Source organism: Clarias gariepinus, chromosome 1 (assembly GCF_024256425.1).
Source record: "Clarias gariepinus isolate MV-2021 ecotype Netherlands chromosome 1, CGAR_prim_01v2, whole genome shotgun sequence".
In the NCBI taxonomy this organism is placed as follows: Eukaryota; Metazoa; Chordata; class Actinopteri; order Siluriformes; family Clariidae; genus Clarias; species Clarias gariepinus.
In genome coordinates, this window is record NC_071100.1 from 12,677,932 (window position 1) to 12,702,302 (window position 24,371).

General features: G+C 37.3%; 2 protein-coding genes across 3 annotated transcripts; both read right to left on the reverse strand.

Moving 5' to 3' along the window:
- Positions 1–274: 274 nt before the first annotated feature.
- mep1bb (meprin A subunit beta b) lies at positions 275–10,264 on the reverse strand. Its single transcript, XM_053491418.1, has 14 exons — positions 10,161–10,264; positions 9,631–9,649; positions 9,417–9,464; positions 9,249–9,292; positions 8,880–8,958; positions 8,101–8,218; positions 6,821–6,999; positions 6,301–6,519; positions 3,146–3,298; positions 2,745–2,960; positions 2,195–2,665; positions 1,901–2,080; positions 788–923; positions 275–669 (listed from the first exon to the last, which is right to left on the reverse strand). The coding sequence occupies exons 1-14, from the start codon at positions 10,233–10,235 to the stop codon at positions 453–455; spliced, it is 2,154 nt and encodes a 717-aa protein (XP_053347393.1). The 5' UTR covers positions 10,236–10,264; the 3' UTR covers positions 275–452.
- Positions 10,265–13,125: 2,861 nt separating this feature from the next.
- Positions 13,126–21,482, reverse strand: LOC128529370 (E3 ubiquitin-protein ligase RNF138-like). Of its 2 annotated transcripts, none has more exons than XM_053502947.1 (7): positions 21,331–21,482; positions 17,559–17,706; positions 17,296–17,449; positions 16,697–16,860; positions 15,418–15,529; positions 14,966–15,073; positions 13,126–13,804 (listed from the first exon to the last, which is right to left on the reverse strand). In XM_053502947.1, exons 2-7 carry the CDS (start codon positions 17,702–17,704, stop codon positions 13,739–13,741), a joined length of 750 nt encoding a protein of 249 aa, XP_053358922.1. In that variant the 5' UTR covers positions 17,705–17,706; positions 21,331–21,482; the 3' UTR covers positions 13,126–13,738. The 2 variants fall into 2 exon arrangements, with proteins under 2 accessions (XP_053358922.1, XP_053358855.1); XM_053502880.1 differs by lacking the exon at positions 21,331–21,482 and adding an exon at positions 21,075–21,300.
- Positions 21,483–24,371: the final 2,889 nt, after the last annotated feature.

The following is a 24,371-nucleotide window of genomic DNA, read 5'->3' on the forward strand; positions in this document are numbered from 1 at the left end:
GCACTGCTGTATATGAGTTTCCCTTTTTCTCTTTATGTCCATGTTGACTTCCTCCAGTTTTTTTTTTTTTTCCTCCTCCTGTGGAGGAGACCTATATAGGTGTGAAGACCAGCGGCAGGGGAAACTCAGTGGTTGAGGTGTTGAACTGTGCCACTCTTACTGGAAGGTCCTAGGTTCAAACCCCAACACCACCAAGTTGTCCCTGTTGGGCCCTTAACTCTGACCCCCCCAGCTGGATAATGAGATAAAAAATGGGCGTCTGCCAGATAAGTAAATGAATTACTTTGTGCAGTTTAAACAAGGGCCTGCTTTGCTTTAGAATATGAGAAATGAGGCCTGAGATGAGAAATGATAAGAAATGACACGTAAACACACTTGTTTTTTGTTTATTTTTTACATTACAAAAGGGTATATTGCTATTCCTGTTACAGATTAAATGATTCTTGTTGCTGTTAATTCGCGTACATGTTTGTTGTGGTAACGCCACCCGTTTTGTTCATTTTCTTCTTGTACTTCTTCCTCAGACACACCACGCTCACTACTGTCACCACCAGCATGACCGCGAAGACCACGACTGACGACACGACCGCCGTCACCATGGCGTCATTGTTCGAGCTCTTATACTGACACCTGTCCCCGTAGTACCACCAGTCATTACCTACGGCACACCTGCAGACAGAGATGTAACACCGTTTACACCATTAGTAAAATGAACATGTTTCCTGCCGAGAACATTGGCACAATTGTAGGTGTTTACTTGGCAGGCTCCATGTTTGCTGAGACATACCTGCAGACTGCTATTTTATCATTGTCCATCACACACACTCCATTATTTTCACATTTTACTGAGGTACATAGATTAGACGGGGTCGTGGGTTCCACTGTTGTAGGAACGGGCTGAGAAGAAACCAGGTGTGCTATATCTACAGGACAAAGATTGGAAACACTTTATTAAGTGATGCTGGCTTCTACACTGAGAATATAAACAGACCTGCCAACCTTCTGAAGAGGAACATTGCATATACACACATTGGTAGAATACCAAGTGCCGAATGATATAAAAGGCTAAACACTACTTGTGTTTGTATAGGGGTTTTACAGCTCATATGGGGTGTGCCAAAAGTCTGGTTCAATAAGCAAATAAGCAAGTGCTGTAAAATTTGCCCACAACGTTTCCAAGGACCTTAAATTAAGAACCCTGCTCTATCTCCATGACTTGGACATCCTTATCAATTTTAAGTTTACACTCCAGGGCCCGTATTCACAAAGCTTCTTAGAATTCTCTGAGAGAGCTCCTATCCTAACCTAAAACGTTCTAGCTGGGAGTCTTAGAGTAAAAGTAATTTAGGAAACGTCTCAGAGCAACTCTAAAAAAGGACAGTACAAAAACCTTAATCTTAGTGAGGAGGTGTGGTTGATACCAATTTACCAAAAGGACCAATTTACATGATTGCAGGACAGTTTACTTAAGTTGCACTTTTGGATGGTATGTAGCCAACAATCCAAGAGAGATGGAAGGAAATAAAATAACAAGAAAACCAAATTGGAAAGAAGAGCAGTGTTTACTTTGTGTTTGCAGAAATTTTTTTCTTTCCGACATTTTGTCCTCTGCTATAGAATAAAAATAAAAAAATTACCCTAGAAGCTGTTTTTAAGGCTAAGGTGTTTTGTGAATCATTTTTATTTTTAAGATTTAGTCCTACTTTTAAGGGGAAATTCTAAGAAAATGTCATAATTCTAAGAATTTTCTTAGAAATTCCTCACTAGGAGCAACTTTTAGGCTTCCGAAGCTTTGTGAATACGGGCCCAGGATTAAAGAAGAATAGGCTGCACTCATTCCTTCTTCAAAGAGCAAGTTGATGCCTATACAGTACATACAATACCATTTTGATTTTTTTACCTTCCATGGTGAGCAAGAATATGGCGTCTCCACCCTTGATAAAGTCTCTTGTAAGTGCTCTGGCCTGAGTCAGGTATACAGATGTTCCATATCCTGGTCCTCTGAAGTATTTAGTTCCATCTGCATCTTCTACTTCCATTCCCACTTTTCGTGGGTTGTCCCATGTAAACATTGTAGAATCTTAAAAAAAAGAAAAGAAAATCACAAAACTGTGACTGCCTCCCTGGTCTTAAACCATGCCGATATCATGGTTAGTGTCTAATAAACACAATGCAATGTGCACAACTACTGTACCTTGTAATTTTTGATTGGGGTCAGTTGTGATGCTTCTCTGATTGGACATGCGTTTGCGAATGTCCGCGTGTTGATCCATTAGCATCATAGTAATCTGCATCCATGGGCAGGGCCAAGTAAGATTGTCATCTGTTGCATTATCACCAGATACCAAATATGCAAAGGCTCCCAACTCCCCTGGGCTGGTCGAAGTGCCATTAGGGTACAAGCCCATCTGAAAGGTGTAGCCATACTTTGAACGAAAGCGTGGGCTGTAGATGATAGTGTCCATAGGTGTGTTTTCCATAATACTTTTGAAGTTCTTGATTCGCCACACATGTTCTGGGCAGGTGGTCTCAGAAAGGTTGACATCATCCAAAGAGATCCCACCTGTGGAGGTTCCAGCACCCTTTGTGCCTTTAAATACCACGCGGAACTTTGTGGAGATAGCTAAGCTAAGATGGTGTAGCTGCCATAAAGGCTCGGGGAGACCTTTAAAGAAGACCATGATTTACATGTTAAATTAGTCAAAGGATCTTGTATGCAAGGCAACTTGTTTATTCTAACTCACCATTTACTACCTCGATCATGCGTAGTTTTCCATCAGGGTTGGCTTCATTGTATTCTCTCACCCAGATCTCCAGCTTATCATTGACATTTCCACTGTGGTAATAGAAGAACTGTAAACACTGGTAGTTGCGGTTAGGGTAGAGCAGCCTGCTTTCCAACAAAGCACTGTCCCCTTCCATGCCATTGATGGTGCTGAAGTGCATGAAGTAACCAGTGCCTATCAAATATAAAAAACGCATTAACATTAATCTGACAAGAAGTAAGCTTATATATTATGAGCGCTCAGTAACTTAATTTGTCATACGCTAGACCCTGATTCAAGATTCGAGTTACCCACAGTGCCACCTTTATGCCTAAGTGTATGTACAAGATGCTGACAAGTCAGAGTAAAAGCATCAGTACCTGTACAGCGCCCCATGTTAGAGTAGTCCATATCAGGTCCACCAATCGCCTCGCTCACACGTTCCCAGTCTGCCTGGTCGCCCTGACCTTGGATCATCCCACAAATATTCTCCAGCTCGAAGTCACAGGTGTCTAGGAAAGTTGTAGTTCTGGCTATGAAAAGGGTTACACAGAACAGCAGTTAGTAAAAGTAGAGGGAAAACTCTGCACAGTCATAAAATATCCTTAGTGACCTTGTGTACATAATCACACAGGGTAATAACGAAGTGGTATGGCTGAAGTGCTAAGTCCATGCCCTTTTTTGCTAAACTGGTTATCAGTAGAGTAAGGTTGGTTTTACACAAGGCATAATTGATTTGTACAATGGCCAGGTACGAATTGCTCCCTACTCCCCCCTCCTACCAGGCATGTTTTACATCCATAATATTCTTCTATACCTGAGTAGACTTGTGTTTTTTACACTTTCTGATAGAGTAAGTGACAATTTGCACCTAGCTGAAGGTTGACCCACCAATAGACAAGAAATAGAAGAGAGTATAAGATAGCCAACCTTCGCAGTATGCCTAATTTTATTGATATTCCGTGGAAAAGCGTACAGTATGGAGTGTTCACATTAGGCAAATGTACTAAACTTTGGTGTCTTATGTCCCTGGATGTGTTTCCTGACCCATAGTGTGAAAGCACCATTACAAATTAAGGTAGCAAACTTTACTTTTCCTTTTCACTGGGAAGTACTCTCGAGGGAACACTGTTATTTACATTTACATTTAGGCATTTGGCAGACGCTCTTATCCAGAGCGACTTACATTTTTATCTCATTATACATCTGAGCAGTTGAGGGTTAAGGGCCTTGCTCAAGGGCCCAGCAGTGGCAACCTTGTGGTTGTGGGGTTTGAACCTGGGATCTTCCGAACCGCAGTCCAATGCCTTAACCACTGAGCTACCCCTACCCCTGGCCCTGTTGTTATACTGGTACAGTATGTACAGTATCAGTACCAGTGAAATGTATCTTATACCTTGACAAAAGGATAAATGTTTAGCACGTGACAAGTACAAAACTGGAAGTTTTCCGGTGAATTACATAACTTGTAAATTAGTAAACCAGGGCCCGTATTCACAAAGCTTCTTACAATTCTCTCAGAGAGCTCCTATCTTAGCTAAGAAAGTCCAGTTAAACCATAACTTTATCAGCATACTAATCAATGCCTCACATTCCTCGAATGTTCCATTATAGTACCGTCTGCTTGTTTGTGATCCCTTGCCAAGGTTTTCTCTACACTCAGGCAGTTAATGTAGTGTTAAAAAGATGATGTTATTAGCCACCATAAACCAGATATCTCTTACATTTCTGAATGGTAACGGTAATTACAGAATGAACTCGATCCTCCCGGTTAATTTAGTCAACACAATAAGACAACGGTACTCAATAAAACCCCTTTCTTACAAACGTTGCTTAGATAAGATTGCCTGAATACCTAGAAATAGTTACCTTTTAAGTGCTTAAAGTTTAATGATTGATGACTTTCAATAAGACTTATCGACATTTCTCTCACTGGGGCTTTATTATGTCAGCACAGGGACTCTACAGTTCCCACACTAATCAAACGAGAGTGTGTAAATGAATAAAAATTGTATAAATATGTATACAGCTAACTTACATTCAAGTAAATAAAACGAGTAATTTGATTGCAGCAACACAAAACAGAGGACCTTGGTTTTTCATGTATTAAATTGTTCTGGTAAATTGGTACTCTTGGTTGGCAGAGGTAGCTCAGTGCTTAAGGCATTGCTTTACTGATTGGAAGATCCCAGATTCAAGATTCAAGAATTTAAATAACTTTATTAATCACAGAGGAAAATTGTTAATTTTTGCATATCCCAATTAGGAAACTGGGGTCAGAGCGCAGGGTCAGCCAGCTTGTAGCGCCCCTGGAGCAGATAGGGTTAAGGGCCTTGCTCAAGGGCTCAACAGTGGCAGTTTGGCGATGCTGGGGCTCGAACCCCCGACCTTTCGATCAGCAACCCAGTAACCCGCAGCCTTAACCAACTGAGCCACCACTGCCCTGAAAAAAATTTCACATATCCCAATTAGAAAACTGGGGTCAGAGCACAGGGTCAGCCAGCTTGCAGCGCCCCTGGAGCAGATAGGGTTAAGGGCCTTGCTCAAGGGCTCAAGAGTGGCAGTTCGGCGATGCTGGGCCTCGAACCCCCGACCTTCCAATCAGTAACCCAGTAACCCGCAGCCTTAACCAACTGAGCCACCACTGCCCTAACCCCAGCACTACCAAGTTGACACTGTTGGGCCCTTGAGCGAAGCCCTCAATTCCTCCAATGAATAACGATGTTATACATAATTATATTACAAGGATGTTGAAGTCGCTCTGGATAAGAGTGTCTGACGAATGCTGTAAAATTCAGATTTCAGACCCTAGAGTTGGCAAAACTAACACAAAGATTAGGTGAATCCCAATTCTACCCCTTACCCCTACACTTAGCCCTACCCCTCCGTTTGGCGCGTTCACGTGAAGGGGTAGGGGTGTCTCATTTCTCTTTTGGTTGGAGGGGTAGGGCTAAGGGGAAGGGCCAGATAGCCCTCGAAACGAAGATTTTTCGGGACCTCACTTCAAACGAAGGGCTAACGAAATTTTCAAGATGGCCGCTCACTCGAGCAAGCAGACCCGTAAATTTAACGATTTTTTGCCATTAATAAGGATTTTTATGACAAGTTTTTATTATATGTATATTAATTTTAGTCTTGTGTTTGTGTTTATGGTGATGTTTTGTAAAAAAACGTTTGCAAAAAAACCGCTAAAGTTTGCTAGCGGATAGCGCCGATTGCGCAATATTACAAAAATATATTTTTATGTCATATACACTTTACTACATGCTACAAACAAATATGAAAGTTCAGTAGCACGGCAGTTTGCCGAGCTTTTGGTAACGCATTGATTGTTTTGCTTACGGCCATACTGTATGTGTACATGTAAATGAACGGATACGTATGATGACGTATAACAGTGTTGTAGTGGTGTCCCATTTCTTAGGGGAAATATTTTAACCCTTCCCCTTTCCACTTCGTTTTAAGGGACAAGGGGAAGGGGCGAGGGGTAGGGGAAGGGGTAAGGGGTAGAATTGGGATTGGGCTTTAGTCTTACTGCAATTGTAACGCCTGCTTAGCTTGAGCAAGTCGCTGTCACTGAACTCCATGCGCTGGCCGATGACGTCGCTGAAGGAGGGAATCTTGGTGACGATGGTGGGCTCGGTGCCGTTACGGAAGGAGTTCTTGCTGTAGTGCATCATGGAACCGTAGTCATAAGGTACGTTCAGGGAGCTGGAGGTGGTGTCGTCGTATTTATTGAAATTGTGCTCCCTACCTAAAAACAAATAGTTTAGAAATAGAGGATAGATTCACTTTTCATAGTCTTTCATGGTCATTCACTCATATAGTAGTTTTCATCCTCCGGCAAAGAAGTACATTTATAATAATAATAATAGTATAATAATAATATAATAACAGGTTTATCCAAATATGGACATTTTTGTGATGCTTGAATATTATAAATAGCTAAAATGTCCCTATTCTTACATCTATTCAACATTACAGTCTAGAGAATTGAATATCAATAGCTAAAAGAATTAATCAGTATGAATGATCGGTTATGGGGAGTGTAGGACCTGCTTCAATGCGATCCCACATAATGGTGACGTAATCGTCACGGTCGGCACGTGACTGCTCGTGCCAGAACCCCAGCGCATGAAGGAACTCGTGTTCGATGGTGGCGATCCGGTCACATCCTGCACCGATGGATAACTGCTGCTTTCCCACACGTCGGTTCCCCACAGAGGAGAAACACCTAGACATAGATGTTATTACTTGTTACTATGTTATTACATCTATTACATCTCACTCATTCACTCATGGTCTTTACCACTTTAACGTGTGTACAGGGCCGCGGGGGGCCTGAAGCCTATCCCAGGAGACTTCGGGCACGGGGCACGGTACACCCTGGTTGGAGTGGCAATCCATCACAGGGCACACACATACACACACAAACATGCTTATTCGCACACTACGGGCAATTTGGGAACGTCAGTTAGCCTAAAATCTGTACCTGTAGGAAACTCACCAAGCACGGGGAGAACAACAGTAGGTCTAATTAAGAAGATTTTGGACTTTTCTCAATAGATTATTTCAATAACATTCTAACTTATCTTTAGTATCTTAATTTACTAAACACTAAATAAGAAACATTTTGATGAGTATTTTAAGGTTTCAAGAGCTTCAGGCTAAAACACACTTATTTTGACTCTAAATAGTTTTAAAGCATAGTTGCATTTAACTACAATACCCAAAGAACATACTGAATAGGCAATACAGTTATGCTGAAATAAGACACTGATCATTGCCATTTTAACAGGTCAAGTTATGTTAGTGATGCACTTTTTTAAATTATGATTATATTTATTTTATCATCGGTTTGTTTTTATTCGCTCCTACCCTCCTTCTGTACCTTAACTCCCTTGCGTACCTTCTTTGCTACCCTCTTTTTCTATCCTTGCCCATCTCCCTACCTTACTCCTTTCCCTCCTACCTTCCATCCTTCCTTACTTCCTACTTCCAACAGTGGCAACATGGTCGTGCTGGGGTTTGAATCTGAGACCTTCCGCTCAGTAGTCCAATGCCGTAACCACTAAGCTACCCCTGTAAAAGGCCTGTTACTATAGAAACAATAGTATACTTGAGCATTAAAATAAACATGTAATTTAAAATGTAACAGTCGAAGCTTTATGATATACAGTAGAGAATTGCTCTTTTTTACATTTATAACCTTGAGTTGATACATATTATTTAGAACTGTTTGATCACCAATGTAAAGGCCAGACAAGAACACATTACCAACGAGCGTTCAGGGTTGTGTGTGTTTTAAACTCTTATGGTGTGTGACTCTGCTCACCCGCTGCCTTTAAACACTGAGATGTAGTTCTTCTCTCCACTCCAGGGTTTGTAATCAATGCAGGTCTTCAGGCGATACTGTTCAAACGCCTTCAATATAACACCTTTAGCATTAATGTCTGAAACACACAGCGGAAGTGTAGTCTTAGTGATGGTATGATCAAAATAAATAAAAGTATATAATTATAATAATAATAATAATAATAATCTTCCTCTTTTTTATCTTTCGGCTATTCCCTCTCAGGGGTCGCCACAGCGAATCATCTGCCAAAAATTACAAATTCTTGCTCTGTGTTACAACCCATCAAAGTTGGTCTCAATGTTAAGTCTATGGGACTTTGTGGGGCGGTTAATTGCCAAACGTTTGTACAGAAGAAGAAGAATAAACAGAAAAAAAAGAATAATAGTAGTGCTTCGCTTTACAAGCACCACTAATAATAACAATAATAATAATAATAATAATAATAATAATAATAATTATTATTATTATTATTATTATTATGCATACTGTATACTGAATAATGAATATCTTATAAATATAAGTGTGAAGTGTAGTTTAGAAATGGAAAGAACAGTAGAGCAGTTTAGGAATTGCTGTAAGTATATGAGGAACAATTAGTTTTTATAAATTTTTTTTAGCTCAACTTTGTTTTTGGCTTGCGTTAACAAACCCAATACTTTCTTAATCGACCATGTCTATGTTAAATATGTGCAAAGTCCTATTTGTTGGTGCCAATACACAGAAACATGTACCATAGCTCCAGTGCTGATGTGACTTACCCAAATCATCCCCAAAATAGTACGGCACAGTGGTGGGCCAGAGGTACTCGTCCCCGATTATGGAGTTCCTTCCTTCTTTCTAACATCCACAAACGGAAACGTTATTGAGTACTGGTTCTGTTGCCGCCACCAAGATTAATTTCCAATAACAGCACACCCTGAAGTCTTTTATTATATACACCTTTGATTTGTAGCTGCAGTTTTATCAGAGATGCTGTTAGAGAAAATGAACTAGACTTTTTTAGAACTCAACAGTAAATGTTCTCATGGCAGCTTTTGACTGTTCAAAACAAGGTTTATAATCATTATGGCAGACCAGCAGGATGGATAAGGGCTAGTTATATGGGTGTGATAAGACTTTATGCTCACCTCATCGAATAAAATATCTCCCTCGAAGAGGTCAAGACCAGCCGCTGTAGATAGACAGTGATCACACTAAAACATGTTATTCTGTAAAGTATTATATCACATGGTGTGATATAACCACTGATCTACAACATTGTACCAGGTACACTTAGTTCTTAACTTCTCTCTTACCTTGATTGACTTCGAATAGATCCTCTTTTCCACCATCCACATCATATTCTGTCAAATCAAATGTACATAGCTTTATATTTGGTACACACCTATATTATACTGTATACTTGTCTAATCCTATAATTATTTTTTGCGTATTAATTTATTCATATTTAGAAAACTGGGTAAGTTATACAAAATGCAAATATATATTCGTAATAGAAATCAGCCTTACCTGTTATTTTGCTTGTTGGCTAAGTGAGAAAAAAAAATCGATTTACTCTTCCTAACGTAAATAAATTAGATAAATAAAATAAAATAAAATAAAAGCAAGTACAACAAAATAATAATAATAATAATAATAATAATAATAATAATAATTGTCATTATCAAAACAAAAAAAATACATCGGAATATATACATTTTAAACAAACAAGCAAATAAATAAATGAATAAAAAAGTATTTATGTAATGAATATTAAGCATTCAAATATACAATAACCTAACTAATCAAATATACATAACATAAGATCAGAGAAAATATTGTATCACATTTTAAATAAAAGAAAATGTTTGAATAGGGATAACTTTAAATAACATATTAATAAATAAATAAATAGGTGGTTATTATTTATTAGCAAAAATAAGACACTTAAATATGTGGATCTTTGTATGCAATTATATTAAATTATTTAATACCCTTAAATTTATCTTATCTAATTATTACTATTATTATTATTAATTATTTCATGAGATGAAACCTACCAGCGCTCTGACGCCCGAGTCCAGGAGTGTTATGATCACAATCAGACGTGTCCACGGTGAGACAGTGAGGTCCATGCTGCATGAGAGGTGAGGAGACCAAGCTCAGGACTAACGTACTAACACTAACTCACTGTACTTAAATAGATGATGATATAAATTAATGATTAACTCTTTTTACTGATGTGATTCGGGGAGTGTGTTTAACACACATGTATAAATGCCCTTTATGCCCTTCATGCTTTCCATAAAACAGATATACTGCAGTTAGTAAGAGTTAGATATTGATACTGACACGTGTGGTTATTAGATAACATGCTTATACATGATGTTCTACAGAGGCAGTCACATGTATTCCATATGAATGTGATCGACGAGTCGCGTGTAGGATCTATACTCGTGTGTTTTAGAGCCTGGTACTGCATTTTTACATTTCTGCAATTTACGTTTAAAGAGTTTTAATTTAACTTCCAAAAGCTAAAAAAAACTTTGATACTTGTGAACTCTTTTCACTCTAAAATTAAACAAAACAAAAAAACATGAAACTGTGATTTGTTGATTTTTTAAAAAAACATTTTAACACTTAAAATCATTAAGTAAATACTAAAGTTGTAAATTATTAAAATTTACATTATCATTTATCATTATTATTAATATTTATCATTAAAAGTAAGTAAAAATGAAGCTAAACTAAATAAGTACATTTATTGCAATGACATATAAAATTGAGTAAATGTAATAAAAAACATAACCCTAAATAAATAAACAAATAAATAAATAAGCAAATAAATAAAATGAATAAAAATAAGCAGGTAATATAGTTGCAAGCAACTATATAAGTGTAGTAAGCGGGCCCGAGCACCTTCCGAGTGCGTTACGCCATCTGCAATTGTGCATTAGCAAGCAGTTTGAAAAGATGCGGTCAGCAGGAGTTACATCATAAATAGTAAATTTAACAGCAAAATTGGATGAAGACTGAAAAATTATGGTTTGTTTGGAAGGACTGCCATGGACAGATGAGATTAAAGAGAAGTTGTCTGGCATTGATGGCCAGCGCCATTTTTAGGGGAAAAACAAATAGCGTTTCAGCCGAAACACCTCATGCCCACTGTGAAGCACCGCGGTGGATGGGTGATGACTTAGGCTTGTTTTTGCAGCCCCAGGACTTGAACGTCAACCATGAACTCTTCTGTACCAGATACCAAATACCAGATTATTCTAAAGACAGATGTGAGGCCATCTGTCGGACAACAAAACCTCGAGCAGAATTTGGCAGGATAACGACTCGAAGCCCACCAGTAAATCTACATCATGAATGCGTGCAAAATAAAAGCAACAAAGTCCAGAGCTCGTCCAAATTGAAGTGGTGTGGCAGGACTTTAAGAAAGCTGTGCGTAAGCGGATACCCAAAACCTTAATGAACTGAAGCAATGTTGCAAAGAAGAATGAGCCAAAATTCCTCCACAAGTTTGAGAGACTGATAAAGTCATTCAGGAAATGATTACTTCAGTTTTTTTGTTTTTTCTTGTTAAATAAATAATGGCACAGTGAAAGTTCTTCAACTGAGGTTGTATGGGGCCAGGGGTAGCTCAGTGGATAAGGCGGTTGGGAAGATCCCAGGTTCAAACCCCACAACCACCAAGTTGCCGCTGTTGGGCCCTTGAGCAAGGCCTTTAACCCTCAACTGCTCAAATGTGTAATGAGATAAAAAAAAAAAAGTAAGTCGCTCTGGATAAGAGCGTCTGCCAAATGCCTAAATGTAAATGTATTTGCCTGATCATAAGACCGCTCGGAACAATCAGATGATTTAAAAAAAAAATTTTTTTACATAATAAACAAACGTGACTGTAATGAGGAGACCCAAGTATTCATGTTTATTATTTTTGTTGTTTAAGACACATACACATTCATATGTCCTTTTTAAAATTTTTAAACATTATGTCTTTTGATTAATTACAAATATAAACAAAAATAACAACAGGAGAAATCTTATTAAACACTTTATATGTAGGTTAACACTTTATTTAAGGATTGCATACAAACAGATTAAGATACAAATGCCTTTCAGGAAAATAACACCTGATGTCATTGGACGGGGCCTTGAAACTGAAGTGACCATGAAGTTTCTCTCCCAGAAAGCGAAAACAGTGTGAGAAACTGCCAAATCCCACAATGGTCATTTTGTGAAAGTAGTACAAGTTTAACCTTTTTTTTTTTTTTTTTAGCCATTTGGGAGAATGCACGGATGAGGCTTGATGTATTTGGATTTAATCACTTACATCGTACTCATGTTCTGGGTGATAAACATCATAGTAGGTGTGCAGAGCAGAGACATTTATAACAAACCAGACCTACTGTACAGTATGGAAATGTCCTTATATGCTCCTCAAGTTTGACTGAATACAGCATTTAAAAAAACAAACACACACAAAAACTGGTCCTTTAAAGAGAAAAATCTGCTGACTTTATGTTCCATTGATTTGATATGTGAGTAAAAACTTCATAAAAACCCCAAGAAATTGTCTAAAGACAGACTGATGATAAGGAAGGTGAACAAGAAGCCCACAGTCAGTTAAACAGAGCTGCAGGTGGATCTGAAAGCAGCAGAAACAACAGTTACATAAACAATGACCAGCACTGCCATTACGTCTGCTGCTATACATCACAGTTGTGGCTACAGAATATAATAAAGCAATATTTGACCACGGGAAATTTATAAAATTATTAGATTTGTCAAAGTTTGACAAATCCTATCTAATGTGCATTTGAAAAAATATAATTAATAATAATAATAATAATAATAATAATAATAATAATAAAATAAAAAACACCTCCGGATAACGTGGTTATGATTGTTGTTGTTGCTCAATTTAAAACTAAATTTAAAACTAAATGGAAAATGTATGCTTAATATATAAAATAATAAAATTACTAATAATAGCAATAATAATAAAGAATATTTGCTGTATTGATAAACACATTTTTTTTTATTTACTGTATATATTTTACACAATTTGAAATAAATGTTTTGTGCCTGTATTTCTATAATACCAACATGATTATTTAGTTTTTTCTTTTGTTTTTGTTGTTGTTTCCCATGTATTACAACCCACAGTACATTTTTAACACATTTTTTGGCTAGAAAATGTAAATACTTTTAAAACTAATAAAGGGTTGATCTGTCCAAAGCGCTATAGATGCTGTCCTGTAGAGAATGTAAAACTGTTGTGCGAATCATAAAAACGTTCCTGAGATTTCATTTTTATACAGTATGTTAGTCAGCAATCAGTGCAAATCGATGGTCAGATGGTCTGTTACAAAAAAAGTAAAGAAGAGCTAATGAACAGTGATGGTGAGATGATGTTCAGCAGTTCCTTACAGTAATATGTAAATTGCATTTTGTGCTTGGAGAAAAGATCAGTTTTGGGAAAAGACGTCAGTTAAGGCTTAAATATCGACGATAGTTCTCTAATATCTAGAATAAAACAATAAAAAGTAGTAAAACAACGACTTCTGATGTGCTTTTCAGCAATCGGCTAAAGTGCGTTTCCTCTGCCGAGGCAGAAATAAAAGAGTTTTTTTTAAAACAGGTGGACTGACGTCTGCAGGGCCCAGAAGAGCTGCACATCTTCATCCTCACTTTCATTCTGTAAGAACGACACAAGAGCACACACACACACACACATCTTAGTGTTTAAACAAACAAAAAAAAGATTCAGTATATTAACATATTTAATTAAAGGCAAAGTTTTTTATTCAAATTAAATGTGTATGTTGAACCAAAATAAATCACGGTTAATAATGGCAAAAACACTATGCTTAGGCTAAACTAATTTAATAGAATTAGGTTTATTACAAACTATTTTTTTAAGCATAATAGACATAATGTTAATATATAAAATCTTTTTCCAAATCTTTTTCTTTTTTAAAAAAAAGGTGCGAAAAAATAAAATGAACTAATTAATTAATTAATAATAAATAAAATAAAAAAACAACTCTGGATAACGTGGTTATGATTTTTGTTGTTGTTGCTCAATTTTAAACAAAATTTTAAACAAAATTTTAAACTAAATGGAAAATGTATGCTTAATATATAAAATAATAAAATTACTAATAATAGTAATAATAATAAAGAATATTTGCTGTATTGACAAACACTATTTATTCATGTATTTGTTTATTTACTGTATATATTTTACACTATTTACACTATATTTTTACTATCTTTTTGTGCCTGTATTTATGTAATAACATGATTATTTAGTTTTTTGTTGTTGTTGTTGTTTTTATTCAAATTAAATGTGTATGTTGAACCAAAATACATCACGGTTAATGATGGCAAAAACATTATGCTTAGGCTAAACTAATTTAAGGGAATTAGGTTTATTACAAACTAATTTTTTAAGCATAATAGACATAATGTTAAGATATAAAATCTTTTTAAAAATCTTTTTATTATTTATTTTTAAAATAGATAGTTTGGTGAAGGAATATTAATATGTAAAATGTACAAAAAATTATTTTTATTAGATTTAAAACATTTCAAGTAAAAAAAAAAATTTAAATAAGGTTTTTAATTGTATTAATATATACAACTTCATTCTATGTAAATCTGTTTATAGTTACATAAAATGTTATGGAACATCCAGAACGCACATTAGTCCCAGTGCCACTCAGTTTATAGGAGTTATAAACAATTCTGTTTTTGTTATAGTGAGAGCTGGAAGAGAGAGAGAGAGAGAGAGAGAGAGAGAGAGAGACCTCGTCTGCTTTCTGATTCGAAGAAAGAAAGTGATGCTGTAGTTTACCACGTAGTTGGTGTAGCTGAAGCGGTGTCTGCGCATCAAATGGCCAAGAAAGTTGCGGCTGGCGTAGTTGGCATCTCCAAACGGCATACACGCACAGATTGGACAAACCTTCAGACGGAACAAGGTTCATTTCAACGGAAATCATATACAAAGATGTGCTGCACGTTAGCATATAATGTAAACTTTTTTTTTTTTTTTTTTTTTTACAATTTAATACAATACAATACCGTGGGAAAATTACTTTAATGTTAAAGTAATAGAATCTATAAAATATGGAATTGTTTTTCCACAATTAATTTATCTTCAAATCTTTCACCAAACTTATTTATTTACATTTCTTAAATAAATAAATAAATAAATAAATAAATAAATAAATAGGTTTGGTGAAAGATTTAAAGATAAATTATTTCGGTGATCTCCCTCTATGAAAATTTGGGTCCTGCGGATCTTACGATCGTGTTTCGGCTGTGCTCTTGGTGATGGAGAAGAAGGCAGTGGTGCACCAGGGCCATGTCACTGAGGTTCATCAGGGAGCAGTAAGGACAAGTATACACCCTCGCTGCACTAGACACACAAGTACAAAAGTGATCATAAGCACAACATACATGTACAGTACAGGTGTATTTATATACATGAGAGGGTTATAATAATTGAACGAGGGGGGTTTGAGTCAAACCGGGACTTGTGATGATATTTCTCGTGAATACAGGCGTACAAAAGTGATTGACATTTGCAGAAGACTCTTAGCCATAGTAAAACCAATAGTATGCTGTCATAGAGGCCTTTTACTGCCATAAACACGAGTACTGCCTTGCATACAAATCTTTGCAGCTGACACCATTCACTGTCAATAGACACAATTTAATGAGCTAGACTTTAGTACTGCCACAGACACCATTTACTGCCAACGATTTACTGCCATAGACACCAGTGCTGCCTTGGTGGATACACTTTATGGAAAACAGTATTTTTGCCAAACCTATTAGTTATTGAATTCGTGTGTTTCCATCACGCCACATATCCCAAATGAAGGGGAAATCTTAATGCTTCAGCATACCAAGACATCTTGGACAATGCTATGCTTCTATGCAGTTTGGAGAAGGTCCTTCTTTATTCCAACATGACTGAGCCCCAGTGCACAAAGCAACGATTATATGGTTACATGGCTTGATGAGTTCAGTGTGGAAGAACTTGACCGGCCCTAATACAGAGCCCTGACCTCTACCCCATCAATCACTTTTGGGATGAACTGGAACGGAGATTGCGAGCCAGGCCTTCTCGTCCAACATCAGTGCTTGACCTCATAGACGCTCTACATACTGAATGGACATGAATTCCCACAAAAACATTTCAAAGTCTTGTAGACAGCCTACCAAGAAGAGTGGCTGCAAAAGGGGGACCGACTCCATATTAAAGTAGTATGTATTTGAATACAGTGTTAGTCCAGGTTTGGTCCAATACTTCTGTCCATATAGTGTACCATAAGCTTGGCCATAAAACACTGAGGATGTTATTATATCACACATTCTTATTGATTCTATTGTATAGTAATTGTATATGTTTTTAGTTGGTTTCTCTGGACAGCAAATGTTTTATTTCAAACTGATTTATCATCGGCCACACCTTTTCTGTCGTTAGCACATTGATTCGACGCTGTGAGTCAGTTCCCCCAAGGCTAGATCAGCACGTTTGGACATGGTAATGGAGTTTAAAAAGGGGGTTATACTGTACCTGTTAGAGGGTGCAGGAATGAAGTTGTTGGGGATAAATACACTGTTTTGTGGGACGTCAGGCGTTCGGGTAGGCAGCGGTACGGAGGGTGCACTGATAGGACCAAATTCCTCAATATACTTCCTGCAGGTTTTGTAATGGAGCCTCATCTTGCTGAGAATTTTCTGTAAAGATGAAAACAGAATGTGAATTATATGCAGTATAAAAGTTATTTCCTATTCCTTTCCTATAAAGTCACATTAACGTGATGGGATTAGCCAGGCCATGTGCATGCCGTGGTCACGTGATCGTGTTCATGGAAATGGAACAGCTGGCGAGAAACCTTGGGACTTCCCCACTGATTACGTTTGGTAAATAAATCAAAGACACAGCTCCCTCTTGTGGATGAAATTTCAAATGAAGAGAACAGAACAGGGACTTTAAGAATATTCTCCATGACTAATTAACTCACAGCTTATTACATAATCGACATTATACTTTTTATTTATCAATATATTTATATTTGAAATTCTGACCAATCATAATTTGGTTGAGTAATCTAATCAGATCTTGAAGTTTAACCCAAAACCCATTTTTGGTCCATAGAAGAAAGTGTTAACCTCTTGTCCACAAGCTCTGCATCTGCCCTTCTTCTCTCGCATCCTCTGCTGGATATCCCTGGCTTGGTGCTCTTTCTCCGACACGGGGCTCCGGCACATGGGGCACTGAGGGCCCTGACTTCTCACCGCTGTCTCAAAACAGCTCCTACAGAACCTGGTGATGGAAAACGTCCAGAGTGAATACAGACCCTAGAAAATCTTAAGCTTGTATTATTGAAGTCTAAACTACATCTGAGTTCTGTTGAATCTGAGCTTCCACTCACACATGGTGGCAGTTCTTGGTGCGGATGGGCATTTTCAGAACCTCCTGACAGATGGGGCAGTCGTAGTCCTGCTCCGTGTCGGAATCTACATCTGCTTTTGGAGAAGCCTTATTCAAATCCATGCCCAATCCTGACGTGTTTCCCATTTCTGACAAAAACACAGAGGGTCTGAGTAACTGCAATGTACAGTATATTCACTCACTCATCCAGCTTTATCCTGTGGACAGGGTCTCACTTAATTCACTCGTTCACACACTATGGGCACTAAGGCCAATTAGCCTAACCTGCAGGACTTTGGACTGTGGGAGGAAACCAAAGGAAACCCACCAAGCTTGGGGAGAACATTCAAACTCCATGCACACCCACCCCGAGGTGGAAATCAAACCCGCAACAGTCAGCCTTGGCCACCCAGAACCCTATCGACCAGTTCACTGGTTTTCCTACCGTGGCTCACTTTTGGTACGTCCTAACCACTGTAGACCAGGAACATCTCACAGGACCTAGAGTGTTGGAGTTGTTCTGACCCAGTCGTCTAGCTGTCACATGCTGGTCCTTGTCAAAGTCATGCAAATCCTTACGCTTTCCCATTTTTTCTGCTTCCAACACATCGACTTCAGGGACAAAATGTTCACTTGCTGCCTAATACAGTATATCCCTCCCGCTTCGTAATGTGATCCTGTAACTGTAGCTAGTGTGAGAAGGACCAGACTGGGACTGAATCTGAACACATTCGAAGACAATAAGATTAGAAGAGGAAAAGGAGGGTTTATGGGATGAAAATAATATTATCCAGTGATTAGAAATGTGTGCACACCACAGTGATCTTATTTCCCATGCAAAGGATAAAAAAAAAAGTTTCATGTCTAGTTTCATGTCTTGTGTGTGTGTGTGTAGTTTTGCTGAAACTTGGAAACAGCGGTCTAAAATGACTCATAACAAACTGTTAGACTCAACTGCAAAATGTGTTCGTTTCTCTCTGTCTCTCTCTCTCTGGAGACCAGATGTGTTGTTTGGGTTACAGATGTGACGATTAGGGTTAACTGTAGATGTAGCACAGCATTAACTAGCACCATTAAGGAAGGTCTCCATACGCATAACACAATTTCTGCAGGTATATAAGGTCGTCAGAATGTAGTAGGGTTTTTGAAATGTTAAATAAAATGATGTCGGACCAAAGTTGATCACATGACATCGGGATAATGCTGAATAAATGTCCACAATTCAACGTTGTATGATGGTTGAATGTGAGCCACATAACCTACAGTAGTAATGAGGCCAGTCAAGGCATCTCCATCTGGACTTTCCAGACTATTAAACGGCTGGGAAACAGCAAAAAGTTTTTTCTGATATTCGGTGACCTTTCCCATGTCTTACATCTGTGTCAAAGGTTCCTAAAACACAGCTCCTTGTTGTACTTCCTCATTCCGTACATGAGAATACTTCCTATAGCCCGTGTCCGGACAAGCATTCATACAGTACAACTCCCTTTGGCTCGGCGAAACCCCTTTTGTCTAACCAGAAAATACTAAAGTGCTTCTTATCGTCTGTCTGTCTTTAAGTCTAAATATGACTAACAGCACCAGTCATAAGTTTGGACACGTCTTCTAATTCAATGTCTTTTGTTAAGGGATTTATTTTTTACATTCCGGAACATTACTGGGAATTTCAAAACTGTGAAATAGTTTCAAAAATGATTGTTATTTTAAGTTCTGGAACAGGTCAAGTGCATTTACAAAACCCATCAAGCTCCATGATGAAACTGTCTCTTATGAAGACCTTCCCAGGAAAGCAAGACCAAATCTGACCTCTGCTGCAGAGGAGACGTTCATTTAGAGTCACCAGCCTCACCAATTAACAACCAGCACCTCAGATTAGAGTCGCCATGAAGGCTTTACATTTACAGGATTTGGTAGACACCCTTATCCAGGGCGACTGTCTCGTTATACATCTGAGCAGTTGAGGGTTAAAGTGTCTTGCTCAACAGTGCACAACAGTGGCGACGAGGTCAGGGGTAACTCAGTGGTTGAGGCATTGGACTACGGTTCGGAAGGTCCCAGGTTCAGACTCCACGACCAACAAGTTACCACTGGTGGGCCCTTGAGCAAGGCCCTTAACCCTCAGATGTGTAATGAGATGAAAATGTAAGTCAGTCTGGATAAAGGCGTCTGCCAAATGCCTAAATGTAAACTTGTTGAGGGGGTGGGGCAAGGTGTTGAACCTAGGACCTTCCCAACGCCTTACCCACTGAGCTACCAGTACCCAGCCCGGCACATCTTATTATCAACTGTTCAAAGGAGATTAGAGCATATTTAGGACGGATTCAGTATATGTAGAATGAAAATAATATTAGTATAATATTATATTATATAATTAATATTATATAAACCTTGTTATTGACTTTTATTGCTTTGATGTATAACATGTAAGTAACACAGGGCACCTGGCCAAAAGTCTAAAATAAGCTCTCCATGCAGATAGTTATCAAGGAACGTTCTGCCACTCAGCATGTGTGTGTGTGTGTGTGTGTGTGTGTGTGTGTGGGTGTTCAACTTTAACTCTCCCGACGTCAGTAAGCATTTCGAAGCATCAAGCTCAAATCTCCCTTGAATTCATTTTAGACTTCACGACATCCGAGAACATTCTGAGCGAACTGAATAAGGAATCTTCATAAATGAATTAATCATTTTACATGATTAATTAATAATGTATAAGTATATAATAGCTAGAAAACTAATATTTATCTAGTTCAAAGAAAACAATAGATTTATGTGCAAGATGGAGACAAATTACTGAAAATGTGATCATGTAAACATGTGGTCATGTGACCTGCGTAACGTTGTATTGAGAGGAAAACAAAATGGAAAGGATCTTTTATGCAGAAGTAATAGTGATATCCTTTGTTTAACAAACAAACAAACAAACAAACAAACAAACAAACTTCCCTTTAACATCATTACTAATATTAGTACTTAATACTATGTTACAGTACGTCTACACCTAACCCTGTTCTTAATCTCAGAAAATCAAAGCACGCATTTTGTTTTTGTTTTTTTCACATAAAGGCAACATACTGTTCCAAATATTAATAATAATAATAATAATAATAATAATAATAACCCCCTATACATTTTTTTCTCTTATGGAGGATATTTATATCTAACACGCACACACACACACACACACACGCGCACATATTTTTAGAGCTTGCAAATCATACACAAGTTCGGTTTGAAGGCAGATGATATTTAATACTTCGAAAAAAAGAAACAGACACAACCACACAACCACACACACACACACAGCTTCCGGGAAAAAAAAAATAGTTTTTGTTAGTCTGTTTAGTTTAGAAGGACGAAACACTTCCTTATTCAATCAGAAAGCAGGTTACTGTTTAGACAAGGAAAAAAAAAGAAGAAAATACGGGCACGATTGCTCAATACAGGCACTAACGTCAAAACAGGCCTCACAAACATGTAAACAAACAAACAAACACATAAACAAAAACTTAACACATACTTCTGCTCATTTCCACCACAGTACAGTGGCAGTTACAGTCTATTCTCTCTATCCTGTCCGTCTCCATTACTGGACGTCCCCACATGCCTGTGTACACTGTACATGTTTATTCCTGCATGGAGTTCGCCACACGTCCTCGTCACAGCTTTTAGAAAATCCTTCACACACACTCATGCCAGTAGTACAAATCAGTTTTCTCTCCGATGTAAACACAAGTGTAATAAAAAGGTAATAAGGTGTGGACTGGAGCACTTACAGAGAAGAGGACTTGTAGGTCTTGAGCTCAGTCTCCGGACTGCATGCTTTAAAGGTCCCTCTGCGTGTTTGTGCGCTTCACTTTCACTTTCTGTCTTAGCTTTTCTAGCCGTGGAAAACACCGAGCTGTTAACACGCTCGACTATACAGGAAGTGCTGGTTTTTCCCCCAATAATCCTGTCCTACTTTTATTCTGTTGGACTTCCTTCTTCATTTCTCTTTATATACAATATTAATATAGTGTACATGGTCATTCCACTATGAAAAAAGAAAAAAAGTGGAAAGCCACTTTGTTTTGCTGATGTTAACATCATTTCAATTAACATACTGTAACAGACATTACTTGTATATGTTCAGAAAATATACAGGAGTTAATTAAATGTTAATTAATTAATTGTAACACTTTGTTTTTAAAAGGCTCAAAAAGTTCAAAAGAAATGTCTTGTCTACATCTGATGTCTGGTCCCTTTGATCTTATATCAAAGTGGGAACGTATACTTTTCATCATGAAACAATTCTGATTCACAATAACATCAGCATCTTCTAAAATAAGTGAAACAAAGCAATAATTGTTTATAAGTAATAATATGAAATAAATATCAGTCACCCCGAACCATGTCATTAGTGTTACAGTTACACAAAGAGAGTTAAATTTTTGAAATACATTTAATAATTTTAAATTGTTCCTGTCATTAGTATTACTCATTTTATAACTATTTTAAAAAAATCGGACATAAAAGCTAATCCTATCTAATAGTTAATTAATTTTGACCTAATTGAAAACCTTGTGGTCTTTACACACGAAAGCCATTTTGTAATTATATAAGACATTCCTTAAATTGTGATTTGTGCTACCGTCACTGATTTAACTGTCATTTGTGTTACTGTCATTGATGTTACCGTCATTGGTGTTTCCAGGAAAGGATGTAATACCAGTTATTAAATGTATAAAACTATATATATATGCAGAATAACTTACTACTAATCCCATACAATTAAACTATCAAATTATATGTATCAATTAATATATAAATAAATGATTTATTAAATTCTAATTGTGCATACTAAATGCAATTTAGCATTCATATTTTATTGCCTTTTAATAAAAACAGACCTTACATGTTCACAGTAACATGAGAAAGTGATCAGACCAGACCGTGATCAGAAACCTGAAGCATTTAATAAAATCTTAAAACCTCTACAGTAGGAATCCTTTACTGAATGATTTTAAATGTTTCACTTTTGAAAAGAGCTGAAATACAAAATCACTGTATGAATCGGAACACACACACACACACACACACACACAGTTGTAGTTCTGATTAGAAATATGCCAAAGGTGTCACCTCTGGCATCAGATACTTTATTTCTGTCCAGCATTTACTAAAATGAAAGCATTTCATGAAAAGAAAAAAAAAGTGAAACAGTGGGTAGATTTTTATTTTGCATAATTTCGAACGAGCCATAAAAAGACACTTACTAATAATAATGCTTAATAATTGCTACTTAACAGAAAAAAAGCAAACAAACAAAAACAAACGAGGATGTACTGTATTGGTTGGTGATTTGCCAGTATGAACAAAGACAGAAACTCCCAGAATTTATTGCGACATTACTGCTACAACAGAAGACTCATTGTAGAACCACGATAAACATTTTTTGTTTGTTTGTTTGTTTGTTTGTTTCAAAATAACGAAATAACTATAACTTGCATTTGGCTTAATTGTAGGTGAAAATCTGTCACATGGAGAAGTCTTGATAATATTAAAATGTTTATAACCTACACAAGCTCGACATGACTATTTGAGTCCGGTTTAACTGCTTCCTTTTATGTATTCAAAAATGCACATCAAACACGCACATCAAACACAGCCTGACTGAGGTATTGCGCAACATCATGTGCATATCAAACCTGTACAATTCTCAATTCCTGACAAAAATCTGCTCTTTGTGTTCTTGTTCTTAAGAAACACCCGATGTCTCTTAAATTTGAGTAATATCAAATGAAATGAAATTTCACATTAAATTTAATGTTGACCGGAAGTCCTGCCTTGGTTGTAAAAATGGGAATTAACACAACGGTAATCACCACTAGCCTCCACGGTCCCTTTTTGGACTACAGAGGTTCCTAGATGGATGGACATCATTGTAAACAGTAATGTACATATACTGTATACAGAAATATTAATTTACCAAACACACCTGTATGTATCATTAACCAGTAGTTTTACCCAACACTTTACAATTTCATTTATACAGTCTTTCACAATGACAAAATTGGTTTACCATTAGCATGTTGCTAGCATCATGCTAACATGATTAGCATGTTGCTAGCATAATGCTAACTAAATGATATTAGCCTTTTGCTAACACCATAATTAGCATGTTGTTAGCATGATGCCAACATGACTAGCATGTTGCTAGCATGAGGCTAATATGATTAGCATGTCGCTAACATGAAGCTAGTGGGATTAGCAAATTGCCAGCACGATGCTAAGCTGATTAGCAAGTTGCTAGCGTGAAGCTAACAATAATAGCATATTGCTAACATCATTAGCATGACACTAGTGTGATTGGCACGTTGCTAGCATGATGTTAAGCTGATTAGCATGTTGCTAGCATTGTGCTAACTATAGTTGCATGTTGCTAGCAACATCATTCGAATGTCGCTAAAATGATGCTAGGGTGATTAGCGTGTTGCTAGCATGACTCCATGACGCTAGGGTGATTAGCGTGTTGCTAACATGACTCCATGACTCCACTTATTTTCTTCTTCAGAAAATGTACCTCTCTAGTTTTATGTATACAATTGTTCACACTGACAAACTTTGTTCTAAATGAATTACTTCGCTCAGGTCAGCCTTCAGCACATCATAATACAGAACAGTTTTTTTAAGCTAAGGATGCCTTTAACTGCAAAATATATTCCCCATCTCCTCTCAGTGCAGATTTACTCCACATGTCCATGACCTTATGACCTAATCACATGAATACCATATGCGGCGCTTCCTCAAACACACAGCTGTACAAGATCATCTCCAT

What these genes read in the sequence shown, in the direction of transcription:
- mep1bb (XM_053491418.1), bottom strand. Translation starts at nt 10,235, where the DNA reads ATGGACCTCACTGTCTCACCGTGGACACGTCTGATTGTGATCATAACA. An exon ending in TCAGTGTTTAAAGGCAGCGG is followed by an intron (nt 7,000 to 8,100) that starts GTGAGCAGAGTC and finishes ATCTATGTCTAG; the next exon opens with GTGTTTCTCCTCTGTGGGGA. An exon ending in CATGATCGAGGTAGTAAATG is followed by an intron (nt 2,666 to 2,744) that starts GTGAGTTAGAAT and finishes TCTTCTTTAAAG; the next exon opens with GTCTCCCCGAGCCTTTATGG.
- LOC128529370 (XM_053502880.1), bottom strand. Translation starts at nt 21,159, where the DNA reads ATGTGGGGACGTCCAGTAATGGAGACGGACAGGATAGAGAGAATAGAC. An exon ending in ACCAAGAACTGCCACCATGT is followed by an intron (nt 17,450 to 17,558) that starts GTGAGTGGAAGC and finishes TTCCATCACCAG; the next exon opens with GTTCTGTAGGAGCTGTTTTG. An exon ending in GCAGAGCTTGTGGACAAGAG is followed by an intron (nt 16,861 to 17,295) that starts GTTAACACTTTC and finishes TCATCTTTACAG; the next exon opens with AAAATTCTCAGCAAGATGAG.